The sequence below is a fragment of the Eumetopias jubatus genome, unplaced genomic scaffold (genome assembly GCF_037043125.1).
Source record: "Eumetopias jubatus isolate StellerSeaLion01/CBP00866 unplaced genomic scaffold, mEumJub1_p1.0 scaffold_14, whole genome shotgun sequence".
NCBI classification, from domain to species: Eukaryota; Metazoa; Chordata; class Mammalia; order Carnivora; family Otariidae; genus Eumetopias; species Eumetopias jubatus.
In genome coordinates this window covers 93,472,393-93,486,416 of record NW_028274820.1, presented here as the reverse complement: position 1 = coordinate 93,486,416, position 14,024 = coordinate 93,472,393, and the positions used below count along the sequence as shown (strand labels likewise).

The window sequence follows — 14,024 nt, the reverse complement described above, 5'->3', positions numbered from 1 at the left end:
CTGTGCACCGACCTTTTATCCACCTCACAGGGAAAGGGCCACAGAGTTCTTCCAGGGCTCTGTCACAGATCCAAGAGCCCTTTGGGGCTCCAAATCCTTGCTTAGAATCCCTAGGTGACAGATGTCATTTAGTAGAACCTTTCCTGCGATAGCCCAGTTTTAAGGAAAGAGACTTCCGGGACCAGGGTGTCCTGTCCGTGGCAGCGAGGCCACCCACTTGCTGCTGGGAGGGGAAGGGCGCCAGCCCCACCTCAGGAGGGTGGTCATGGCTCAAGGGCCGTGGTTTCTGTGGAGGAGTCAGGGCCTGGTGATGCCACAGCTTCAGAGTCTGCCGAGAGAATCCAGAAATCTGAGCTTTAGTATAAAATTTTCAGGTTTTAAGAAATACTGGCTCTTTTCAGACTGCACAGGCCAAGCGAAACAGGTCTGCGGGCCATGTGCGGCATGCCAGGCCGTAGTGTGGTTTTCTGTCTGTCTGGGGTTAAACAGCTGCTGCCCTTCAGTGTTCAATGCTGGCGTGAATAATAATGATCATCTGTTGGACAGGACCTAATCATGAGGAAGCACTGTATTATTTTATTTTTTATTTTTTTTAAAGATTTTATTTATTTGACAGAGAAAGAGAGAGCATAAGCAGGGGGAGCAGCAGACAGAGGGAGAAGGAGAAGCAGCCTTCCCACCAAGCAGGGAGCCCAATGTGGGGCTCCATCCCAGGACCCCGGGATCATGACCCAAGCTGAAGGCAGCCGCTTAACCGACTGAGCCACCCAGGCGCCCCATGCGGAAGCATTTTAGACAGTTGTCTGAGAGTAAGGAGGTATCTGTGGAACAGAGACTTTTCTTTGTAAAAGAGTCATTGATCCAAACATCAATACAGACAGGAATGTCTCCTTTGGCCCCTTAAGTCGGGTGATCCAAGCCGCTGAGCTAAACTGGGCCAGTTGGACGAGCAAAGCATTCTGGATACAAGGCGCCCACCCTTCCTCATGGAGGGCACAGGATCACCAGCCCCTCGTGCAGAGCCGCTTCTCTTCAGGGCGTCACTGGCAGTAACAGTGATGACGCGCTTCCGGCGCCACTGACACCAGGAGGGCCTCCTCCTACATCGGTTTCCTCTTTTGTCTCTTGTGTATATTACGACAGCATTTTGCTCATAAAGCAGTATCAGGAAATAAGATTTTTAAGAAACCTTAATTGTTACTTATATCCCTGTCTCTTCGACAGTAGGTATAGAATATAATTTAAACCTTTCTGGGTGACTCATGTTATTCAGAGGTAGCGCCATTTGAAAGACGTGGTTTCTGAATAAGCACTCTCTATTTACCAATATAATCAGTTGTTATAGTAAGTATTAAAGTTGTTTGTATACACATAGGTGCACTGTGGCGGTGACTTTGATCTCTTCTGGGGGGTGTGTAGGGTGACTTTTTCTTCCTAGAGTCAATAGACTGCTTTAGTTTTTGGTATCTGTGGAAAGTTGACTCGGTATTTTAGTATATAAGACTCTGAGACAGTTTTTGGCTCCTTAGGGGTATTTAATAAAAATACATACTTGCAGGTATTGAAATGCATTTCAGATAACTGGTTGAGTTTTGCTGGCCAAATGATTGTTGACTATTTTCACATTTTTCTTTCATCCTAATTCAAGCTCCCTCTGCCACTGCCATCCCATAGCTGTTATTTAAAAAATTCTTACGGTAAACTTTTTCCTCAATGTCAGTGAAAATTGTTAAACTGCATTTTGGCCCTGTAGTTTTGTTTTCGAGTCACCATAGAAGCTCACATCTGATCCTTGTTCCCTTTGCTGTTTGCCTTGCTGTAGTCCGATCCCGATCTCCCGGCCGATGTGCAGACCCCATCCTCTGCTGAGCTGGGGAGGTATCCAGGCCTGCCCTTCCCAGCCTCCCAGTACATCCCACCCCAACCGTCAATCGAGGAGGCGCGCCAGACCATGCACTCCCTCCTGGATGATGCTTTTGCTCTCGTGGCCCCCAGCAGCCAGCCTGCCAGTGCTGCGGTCGCAGGCCCTGGGGTCCCAGCCGTCCTGCCTGTGAACAGCACCCCTTCCCGGGATGAGAGGCGAGCGACCCAATGGGGATCCTTCTACAGCTCTGCTCAGACGGCCAACAACCCGTGTAACGTAAGTACTGGCCTTCTAGAATTCTCTCATGGGCCAGATGTTGGAATTTTGTTGCCTGACTTCCTCAATTTCAGAATCACTACAATAATACTGAATTCATTTGATCAGAATTAAAGCTTGGCCGAGAGACCTCAGTTTTCATCATTTTCTCCTGAGTTAATTCTTAATGTTGGAAGCATCCTTTTATGCAACTCTGGTATTTTATGGGAGTCTCTTCCTGGGTTCCCTTCAGTGTCGTGAAATGGAGGTGGGGCAACTGTCAAAGCATATTCTCATTGATGTCTTTACAAAAGGTACAGTTTAGAATGTACCAAATCATTGGGCTTAGAAGGCCACCTGGGACTGGAGCGGTTCTCGAGGCTCCAGGATTATAGGCAGCTAGCCCACAGGCAGGCAAGGACAACCATTTCAAATATCAAGTTTCCATCTTAGGACTTAACATTTCAGGATTTCATCTTCCTTTATTATCCTTTATTTTTTTCATATTCCATCAGTCCTTTCAAATGTGCCTTCTCAAAATATGGGGGAAGAAGTAAAACTGAAGGATGTAACATTAAATATTTTTTTGCTAATTCCAGATTGGATGATTGGACTAAAACATTTGATGCTGGAGGGAAGTTAATTAGACCCGGTTTCTCAAGGAGTGTTTATACTGGGTCCTCTGATTTTGTTACACACATTAAGGTGAAATTGGGTGGTAGTGAACACATGTTAAAGGAATCTTTATCTCTGAAATTGGTTTGAATTTTCAAAGTATGTGGTTAGTAATAGATTGTTTCCTTTAATAACTGCTACCATGTGGGGAAAATACCATCCATCTCTACCTAACAGTTTTTAATGTTATAACTATAAATATTAAATACTTCATATTTATAACTGGTAGTTTATAATCTTTAAGGAAATGGATGATATACAACAAATTCTTTGATACAGTGAATGTGGCTTCAGCTGCTGTCTCTTCACTTTAAGTTTCTTTCATTTGTTTATTAATCCAGGTAGATTTATGGAGTACCTGCTGTGTGTGCACTGCACAACTCCAACTTCTGCATTATGGCAAGGGGGTATGTGGACAATTGAAGCAGTAATTTTAAAACTGTGTGGTGGGTGCCTTGGCAGGGGGAAAGTACAGCTAGGGAGCACCTACCTGAGCTGTGAGGTGTTTAGAAGGATTTTGTAGATAAAATGGCATCTAGGTGGAAGTCTGAAGGTTAATTAATGGTTGCGGTAGAAAAACATGGCAGAGACAGAATTAAAAGTGCCCAGTACAAACTTCTTCTGGACAAGATGGAGGAACAAGGTTGGATTACCTTCCTTCCAGAAACAACTAAAGTAACAAGAAGGGGGAAAAAATATATATATATATACATACACACATACAAATATATGGGTTTTCACAATCCTGGGCATTAGGCAGCAAAGGAGAGGGATCATTGAGAAATGAGTTGAGCTCTTTACATGTCCCAGTTTACTATCTTGAGAGAGTTTCTAGCTGTGGTGCAGGGAGGAAGACCTCAGGCAGAGCGCAGTATTCTGAGTTGAGAAAGACAGAATTGGAGACTGGAGGGCAAAAGATAGGTAGATTTCACAACAGAGAGTACAAGAAAGCAGAGAATTCTAGAGATCTGCAGAGACTCTTCACCTGAGTACTGACCAGTTTAAGGGTATGAGGAAACTACCTAAGACTGGGGAAAGAACCACCTAAAAAGATTAGAGGGAACAGTCCTCAGAGCTCACACAGGTGTGGAAATAAGTTCCTACTGTAGAATGAATTGTGTATCCCCCAAATCCAAATGTTGAAGTCTAAACCCCGTGTGGCTATATTGGAGCTAGGGTCTTTAAGGAGGTGACTAAGGTTAAATGAGGTCATAAGTTTGGAATCCTGATCTGATAGAACTGGCACCCTTTCTCTGCCATCTGAGGATACACTAAGAAGTTTGGCTGTCTAGAAGGCAGAAAGAGAGCTCTCACCATAAACAAAACCCTGCCGGAACCTTGGTCTTGGACTTTCTGGCCTACAGAACTGCAAGAAAATAAATTTCTGTTGTTGAAGCCACACACTCTGTGGTATTTTGTTATGACAGCCCAAGCTGATTATTACAGTTCATTTCCTTCCAGAGTAGAAAGCTGCATAATTCATGGAGCACCAGTTAGATTACTCAGAAGGAGCATTGATTTGCTTCACTGGTGGGGCAAAATGAGCCACAGATTAAAGCTTCCCTAGCTCTACCTAATAGCATAAAAACAATATGTGAACCCGAACAAAGCTCAAGAATATTTATAAAAAAACAAAAATATATAGCATCCAACAAAGTAAAATTAATAATGTCTGAAATCCAACCAAAACTAACCGGATAAGCAGAGACAGGAAAATGACACAGAACTAGTAGACAAGGATTAAAAAAAAAAATAGTTATAATGAAGTTCCATATGTTCAAGAAGCTAGAGAAAAGATTGAATGTATTAATTAGAGGCATTGAGGACGTTAAAGGATACAAATTAATGTAGAGATGAAAACTATAATGTCTGAGATAAAATATATACTTATGGGATTAGTGACAGATTAGATATTGAAGAAGAAAAGATTGGTAAGTTTGAATACATAGTAATAAAAACTATCCAACATGAAACAAAGAGAGTAAGTAGACTAACAAAATGAATAGAGCATTAGTGAGCTGGGGACAACCTCAAGTGGACTAAATATACATGTAATTGGAGTTCCCAGAAGGAGGGAGGGAGAGTTAGAAAAAATAATTAAAGAAATAATGGCCAAAAGTTTTTCAAATTTGATGGAAACTATAAATCTTCAGATCCACAAGGTTTGATGACCCCCTATGCACAAGAAACATGAAGACAATTATACCAAAAAAAATAATCAAATGGCTCAAAATAATTGATAAAGATTTTGAAATCATCCAGAGAAAATTACAATTACACATTGTAATGCAGTGGAACAGAGGTGAGGATGACAGCAAAATTCTCATTGTCCAGAAGACAGTGAAACAATCCTTTAAAGAACTGAAGGAAAAAACTGTCAATTCTCTATTTGCTGAAAATAACTTTCAAAACTTTTTAGACACACAACAGCTGAAAGAATGTATCACTGGCAGACTTTCATTACAAGAAATGTTATGGGAAATTCTTTGGGGAGAAGTAAAATGATGCCAGATAAAGATCTGGATCTACATAAATGAGTGAAAAACACTAGAAATGTAAATATAGTTTAAAAAGTTTAAAAAAACTTTTTCTTTATTTCAATTTTTAAAAAAAGATAATTGGCTACTAAGGCAAAAAGATGACAGTGTATTATGGGGTTTATAACATATATAGAAGTAAAATGTATGAAAACACAATAGCACAAAGGGCAAGAGAGGAGAAATAGAAGTACACTCTTTTGATGTTCGTATACCATACATGAAGTGAAATAATAGCACTTGAAGGTAGATTGTGATGAGTGAAAAATATAGAATATAAACTATAGCAACCATGAAAAAACTTCCAGAGTAATAGTTAATAGCCAACAAAAGAGTAAAAATGAAATTATAAAAAATACTTAGTCTTGGGGCCCATGGATGATGACTCAGTCAGTTAAGCATCTGACTCTAGATTTTGGCTTAGGTCATGATCTCAGGGTCGTGAGATTGAGTCTGGTGTTGGGCTCTGTGCTCAGTGCAGAGTCTGCTTGAGATTGTCTCCCTCACTCTCCATCTGGCCCTCCCCCAGCTTGCGTGCTTGCTCTCCGTCTCTCCCCCACCAATAAATAAATAAATAAATAAATAAATAAATAAAATCTTAAAAAAAAGTATGCAGTCCAAAAGAAGGCAGAAAAAGAGGAAAAGGGGAACAAAGAACAGATGGGACAAATGGAAAACAGACACCAAGATGGTAGATTTAAATTCAGCCCTATCAATAATCACATTAAATATGAATGGTCTAAATATTCCTATTATAGGGCAGAGATTATCAGTGGAATAAAACTCAAGATCCAATTATCTGTTGCCCACAAGACACTTACATTAAATATAAATCCACAAATGGGTTAAAAGTATGGAGAAAGAAAAAAAAAGTGTGGAGATAGATAAACCGTGTTAACACTAATCACAAGAAACTGGAGTGGCTTTATTAATGTTAGCCCAAATGATCTCATAGTAAAGAATATTACACAGAGGATCATTTCATAATACTATATTGGTCAGGTCATCAAGAAGACATAAAATCCTAAATGTTTATGTGTGTATGACAGAGTATCAAAATATGTGAAGTAAAAACTGATAGAACTGCATGCAGAAATAAACAAAGCCACAGTTATAGGCAGAGACTTCAACACTTTCAATAATTGAAAGAATGAGTATATAGAAAATCATTAAGGTAGAGAAAACTTGAACAAGTCTTGAATTAATACTGATTTTCAGCTTGAACTAATTGACATTTATAAAGTGCTTTATCCAAGAAGAGCAGAATGTACATTCTTTCAAGAGTACATGGGTGATGGGGATTAAAGAGTACACTTATGAGCACTGAGTAATGTATAGAATTGTTGAATCACTATACTGTACACCTGAAACTAATATAACACTTTATGTTAACCATACTGGAATTAAAACTTAAAAATTGGCTTTAAAAAAGAGTACATGGAATATTTATCAAGATAGATCATATTCTGGGCCATAAAGCTAATCTCAATAAATTGAACAAGATTCGTATTATCAAACAATCCCATAAAAAATGGGAAAGGGGGATGTCTGGGTGGTTCAGCCAGTTAAGTGGCTGTCTTCAGCTCAGGTCATGATCCTAAGGTCCTGGGATGGAGTCCTACATCGGGCTCCTTGCTCAGCGGGGAGCCTGCTTCTCCCTCTGCCTGCCATCCCCTCTGCTTGTGCTCTCTCTCTCTCTCTGATTAAAAAAAAAAAGAAAGAATTTGAACACAAATGTCACCAAAGAAGAAATACAGATAATAAGCAGACAAATATGAAGAATCACCAGATGGAGAGATCTTCAATCTCATTATTAGTCCTTAGTGAAGTGCAATAAATCATGAGATACCCCTATATACCTATTAGAACATGAACAACTGGAACTTTTATAAACTGTTGATAAGAATGTAAAATAGCACAACCTATTGAAAAACAGTTTGACAATATCATAAAAAATTAAACCTATGCCTTCTTTATGACCCAGTCATTCTATTCTGAAATATTTACTGAGGAGAAATGAAAGCATATGTCCAGACAAAGACTTGTACATTATGACAGCTTTATTTGTAATAGATTCAGATTGGAAGCAACCCAGATGCACATCAACAGGCAAATAGATAAACAAAAATGGTACTGAATTTATACAGTGGGATACTACTCAGTAATAAAAAGGAATGAATTATTTATACATATGACAACATGGTTGGGTCTCAGAATAGTTATGCTGAGGGAAAGAAGCCATCCCCCCAACCAAAAAAAAGTGCATATTGTATGATTCCATTTGTATGTAATTCTAGAAAATGCAAACTAATCTATAGTGACAGAAAGCAGATCAGTGGTTGCCAAGGGATGGGGTGAATTTGGGAAAGGGTATGGGACAGAGGGATTACAGAGGGGCACCAGGAAACTTGGGTGGTGATGGATATGTTCATTGTCTGGTTTATGAGCGTGGTGTGTGGGTACCAACATTTGCCAAAACTTAACAGTTTGTATATTTGAATATGTGCAGTTAATTGTGTGTCAATTATAATGAAATAAGGCTGTTAAAATTTTTGCTCCAAAATGTTCTTAACAGTGAAATTAGTTCTGGGCGACTAATACAGAGTGAGAAGTAAAAGTGGTGAGACATGAGGCAGGAGAGAAAAGGCAGGAAGCTGATAGGGGTAGAGCCTAGCCCTCATCCTGACGGTAATGGCCAGACACTGAAGAATTTTGAGCAGTCTAAAGACATAATTCAGTGTGCCTTTTTGACAGATTGCTCTCGTTTTAGACTGGAGAATTGTTTGTTAGAGTGCAAGACCAGAAGTGGGGAGACATTTAGGAAGTTGTCATAGTAATCTTGGTGAGTGATGTTGGTGGCCCCAACTAGCATGATGCAGTGAATGGATTTCAGAGAATAAAAATCTTCATGGCCTCAGTGTGTTTAATTGCTGATGGCACCGAGCCAGTCTAGGGGGAGAGTTCGATGATACAGGAAGGGGGGTCCATTATCTTTAGAAATGAGGGGATGTATTTCTTCCAATTTAATAGCAGGAGGAGGGAGGAGTTGGGTACAGATACAATCATGTTTGTAGCGGGTGCCAGGAAGTTGAGAGGCCTTCCATCTCGTTGTGGCTTCTATTTTTCACAGTGGAGAAAGCAGAGTCATTTATTGAGAATGAGTGAAGAGTGGCAGGGCAAGAGATTTGAGGGAGAGCAGAGATTGTGCATACTTATTGTAGAGAATGAAAGAAAACCCTTTAGGGACATAAGAATAATTACTTAGTGGCATTGAAGCCCCTGATGAGAATGACTGTCGCAAAATTATAGTGGCACAAATTAAAGTTCTGTAGTTTTGTTGGTCAGCAGTTGGGTACCCAGGTGGAGACAAGGAGAAAACGGGCAGTTGGATTGATCCGGGAGTAGGGCTTTCTCAGGCAAATGTGATGAAAGGACAAGGGGCAAGAAATGTACAGATTAGAGGGTGCAGTTGAAATGGTAGACTACACTGAAGGGCAAGGACAGGGAGTTGGGGTCAATTCAGCATGCTGCAGCTTTGTAGATTCTTCCTCTCAAATCCTCTGCATTACGTGGGTTGGAGCCACCCTCATATCTCGCCACCATTGCAAGAGCTTCCTGATTGTCCCTCTGCCTCCAGTCTTAAATGTAGGATATGAGGGTGGTGGCTGACATGTAAAATGCCATTTATTGGTGTTGAGCAGGCTGGGGAGCGGAGAGGCTGACACAGTAGATACATCCTATGGAGGACAGGTGGACTCAGCACCCAGAGGGAACCCTACAGGAGCTGCTTGACTTAATCTTGAGTTTTGCAAAGGAAGAGTTCTGTCACTTTCTGACAAGACCTTGTTCGCTGCTGGCATCTATATGTCACTTCTCTCTGTTCCTAATGCTTTCTGAATTGTTCTGTGAAGAAATCTGTGGCCATCTTAATTCCCCCTTTCCTGGTAAGGGATGTATGTACCCTACCTGCTAGGAAGCGTAACTAATTCTGGGCGCTCAGCCAGTTTTTCTGAATAATTTCCCCCCGTGAATAGCCAGTGTCCATTTCATCTTCAGATTCAGCTCTTTCATTCACTTAAGGGAAACTTGCTTTTATATCTGAAATAATTTTCTTACTCTATTCTCTTTATTGGAGTCGAAGATACCAATTATCTTCAGGTTGGCTCATCTTTGTTTCCTATACCTATGCTTTTATTCTCTAATGGCTTTAGCTACATTGTCCTGGTTTCTCTGCCTTCTTTATGATTATCATGGGCCTTTTCTCTATGGCATTGATTTGATTTGGAGCCATATCTGTTCTTTTCCCTGCTAGTTGATTTCTTAGAGTCATAATGGCATTGTTTCAGTCCTCAAATCATTTCCACCAATAATTAGGTCCCAAATTATTTCAATTCTGTGGTCTCCCATTTCCATTCATTCTGTTCTTTTATCGTCTCATCTTTGAACTTTAAAAAAGGAATTGCTATTCTTATTACTTTACCATTATGTAACCATAGTCCTTTTTTTGTTCCTTGGCTGCTAGTTTTCTCAGTTTATGGCATGAATCTGTTCCTTTCTTTGCTTGTTTGGTTTCTGCTGGTGAATTTTAGCAATAATTTTTGACTGATTATTTGTTCATTGTTCATAGGCTTTGGAGATGAACAATTCCATGATAATGCCTTAAATCCAGCATCTTAACCAAGAATTCAAATCCATAGCAAGATTTTTATAAATACTCTTAACTGAGTGATTTTCTCATCATGGACCTTTGATGTTACCCTTACATGTTTTTATGATGATAGCAGTTTAATCTAGTGGAAAACCAGAATCACTGGCTATATCTGTGCATATCTAGTATAATTTTATCATGTTTATAAATTGGTCATAAATTACTGTTTGTTGCCAGGAGGAACCTGATCATCCTTTATTCCCTTCTTCTGACTACCGTAAAAGCTACAATAATGTAGATTTCAGGATGTCCTCAGTTACCACATGAACCTTTATTTACCAACTAATGACATTTTTTAGTCTTTTTTTTTTTTTTTTTTTTTTTGCCAGTGTAAGGATGTTAGTTATGCATTGGTGAGAAGGCCACTTGATAGGTGGTATTTCTGCTTTCCTGAGTAAAGTTAACCTCCCTGGAGCAGTCTTCTAAGTACCAAGTGTGATTGTCTGAACCAGGACATTTTACAAGCAGACCCATCCCAGACTCCACCAACCATTTAACATGGCTTTCTTGCTCTGTTGACCTGTTTTATACTGAATAGAAGGAAGGGATGCATTAAAATGGGATTTTTATTTGACATCGCTGGTTGAAACTTTAAAATTCTATTGTGTTGCCCAAAGTTTTAATAGATGTGACCCACTTAAAGTAAACACCTGTCATTATGTCTATGATTTTTTTTAATCTTTTTCATTGGCGCATGCATTATCTGGAAAAATCACTTCCTTTTTCTGATTACAACAGAGTTAAAATGCCTTATACCACAATAACAAAACAGGTAGAGTGAACAGCTGGTTTTCACTGTTTTTCTATTAGTTTATCACTTACTGGACTTCCTGAAATCCTGTTATGTAAACTTTGATCTTTTTTTGTTTTGTTTTATTTTGCACATGAGTATGTTTAAAAAATTCAGACTGCTGAAAAACACAGGGGCCACTGTGAATAATCTTTATCTGGTCTCAGATTTCCCTTTAATTATTTGAAAAGGAATTGAAACTCCTTTTCCTTCTGTTCTTCCCTTCTTCCATAATCCCCTTTGGCTGTTTGACCTCAGCTGGGGAACTCTACAAGGTTTTCCTCTCCCTCCCTCTGCCAAGGGGATGGAAGCAGAGAGGGCCAGAAGGTAAAGTAATTTGAGTACAGTTTCACATGTAATAATCCCTTCAAACTGTATGAGGTATAGGGTTCATTCTATCCTTCTTGGCATCAGGAAATAGGCCCAGGGAAGTTGAGTAGCTTGGTTAGTCTGTTTGATTCCAAAGCCTCTCCTTTTCTTCATAAAGTAGAAATTCATTCAAGGGGGAAATCTGGTTTGGGAACCATGGGCAATGCAGTGCAATGGTGGTTAAAAGCTGGTCTTTTGAGTCAGAAAGACTTATTAGGAGGAAATTACTTAACTTCCTTGTGAGTTGATTTCATCTATAAAATAGAGTAGTGAGGCCTTTGTTGCTGTTACTGGGGCCAGAGTTAGTGCTCATAGCGCTTACCACAAAATACTAATTCATTAAATGACAGCTTAAAAATGTCTAATATGAGAGCAGGTCCAGAAGCAAGGCTGACTTAGTAACTTCACTGGGAGCTCTGGATCCTGGACAACCAGTTGGTTCAAGCTGACTGCAGTTGGATGGACTCTGTCCAGAGTAACCACTCTGTTGAGGTATCTGACTCCCAAATAGCGATTCACAGCTGTTGAAAGAAGTGTTGAAGTAGGAGTCCCATGAATGTTAGGGTCGGGATGTGTTGATTTCATGAGGAACACAACATAGATACACATTTCTTTAAATCTGATGCCATATTGATATTGTTCTAGCCAAAGAACACGTGGGTAGCTGAGATTAGCTCAAGTAAAAAGAGTTGATTGAAAGCTGTGGGGCACTGGATGGAACATAAGGGCAGGAGTATGGCTGGGCCTCCTTAGAACCAGAAAACTTTCAGAAACTGAATGTGCTAACTTCATCTTTAAGTGTCTCTCTAATTTCTGGTTCTCTTTTCACAATGTTCTATTAACACAGTACAGTGCTCACATACTTTAGTTTTGTGAGTATATTTGAATTGCTGCTGGAAACCCAGTGGCTCTGGTGACCATCTTGGCCCATGTTGGTAGAGTCATTTGTACTAAGTGTGGCCACGAAGGCCTACCTTTTTAGCAGAAGATACAGATTTGTAGAGAATGAGCCTGTAGGGAAGAACAGATGCTGGAAGATTGTCTGTCACTCATATTTTTTATAAAAGAAAGAAAGGTCTGGAAATGAGTTGTCTGTTTTTTTAAAGCCCAGTAGCCCAGTTCCCCAAGCTGAAACTTCTGGCATTATTGAATGGCAGAATGCTTAAATGGCATGCCAACTGTTTTATGAGAAAATAATTCTCTTTAAAGTTAATCTTGCAAGCCTAAATTTGTAAGTTTGCTGTTGTCACTTTCTAATAAATGTGGAATGTTAATCTTTATCTTCTTTTGGTTTTCTTCCAGAGATATGAAGACTATGGAATGACTCCCCCATCAGGCCCATTGCCAAGGTAAAGTTTTCAAGAGAAAATGCATTAGAACTTCCTCACCTAGGCTGTTTTTAAAAATTTTGTAAACTCACTTCTTTGAGCTAATATTTAGAGCAGATGATGTGTGTTGTCTTGGGCTAATCTGAAGAGGAGAAAAAAGGTGGAATTTAAGGTCTGCTTCCAGTAATGACAGACTAGATAATTTGCTGAGGGCAATTGGAAAAGCTAGACAAGATGTAAAAATAAAACAAAACCAAACCCAGATAGCTAATAGGACAGTGAAGTGGTATGGGGCCAAGATCCAGGAAATCCAGAGAGATGAGCCCTGCCTCTTGGGCAAACTTTCTCCCAGGGGCACCTGCTAATTCCAGAGGAGGTGACTGAGAAGCTGAGCAAAACTTTGGACAGACTCATGGAGCTCGGAGTCTTGAAAATTCAACATAGTGAAAGTTATGGGATAACACCTCAAGGCATGCTTAGGGAGGACTTTGATGCCTTAGATGAATCAAAATATATTTGAAAAGAAAAATGGCTGAAAACCAGTGATCTAAGCATCCATCTCAATGTTTAAAAAAAAACATCTAATTAAACCTAAGGGAAGTAGAAGGAAGGAAATGATAAAAATAATAGAAATTAATGAAATAGGGGCACCTGGGTGGCTCAGTCAGTTCAGTGTCTGCCTTTGGCTCAGGTCATGATCCCAGGGTCCTGGGATGGAACCTCGTGTTGGGCTCTCTGCTCAGCAGGGGAGTCTGCTTCTCCCTCTCCCTCTACCCCTGTTTGTGCTCTCTCTCTCTCTCTCTCTCTCTCTCGCTCGCTCACTCTTTCTCAAATAGATAAAATCTTAAAAAGAAATAAAATAAATAAAAAGAAAGTAATGAAATAGAAAAACAAGTAGCATAATAGAGAAGATTGACAAAGCTAGAAGTTGGTTCTTTGAAAAAAGCTAATAAAAGTGATCAATCCCTGGAGAGCTTGATCAAGTAAGCTGTGTATCGTTATCAATAAGAAGAATGTAAAAGGACACATTAATCCAGATCTTTCAGAAACAAAAAAGATTTTGACAGATTTTTAAAAGGCTGATTTTTAAAAGATTTTACAGATACTAAGGAGATTTTATGAACACATTTTTGTGAAATTTAAAATGGAAAGTGGCTCAGTTAAGCGTCTGCCTTTGGCTCAGGTCATGATCCCAGGGTCCCTCGTCAGGGAGTCTGTTTCTCCCTCTACCCCTACCCCCTGCTTGTGCTCACTCTCTCATGCTCTCTCTCGAGTTCTCTCTCTCTCTCAAGTAAATAAATAAAATCTTAAAAAAAAAATTTAAATGGAAAAATTCTGGGATACCAGGCTGGCTCAGTCAGTGAGCATGTGACCCTTGATCTCGGGGTTGTGAATTTGAGCCCCATGTTGGGGGTAGTTTATCAAGAAATAAATTAAATTGATTTTTTTTTTTTAAAATAAGATGGATGGAAGAATTCCTAGAAAGAGAAAACCTGAA

General features: G+C 39.6%; 1 protein-coding gene across 1 annotated transcript in view; it reads left to right on the top strand.

Moving 5' to 3' along the window:
• Positions 1-14,024, top strand: part of KIAA1549 (KIAA1549 ortholog) — a 142,473-nt gene that overhangs the window by 108,985 nt on the left and 19,464 nt on the right. The window contains exons 20-21 of the mRNA XM_028106217.2: positions 1,823-2,140; positions 12,501-12,547. Of these exons, the coding sequence (XP_027962018.2) occupies positions 1,823-2,140; positions 12,501-12,547 (365 nt within the window). The remainder of the gene's footprint in view (positions 1-1,822; positions 2,141-12,500; positions 12,548-14,024) is intronic.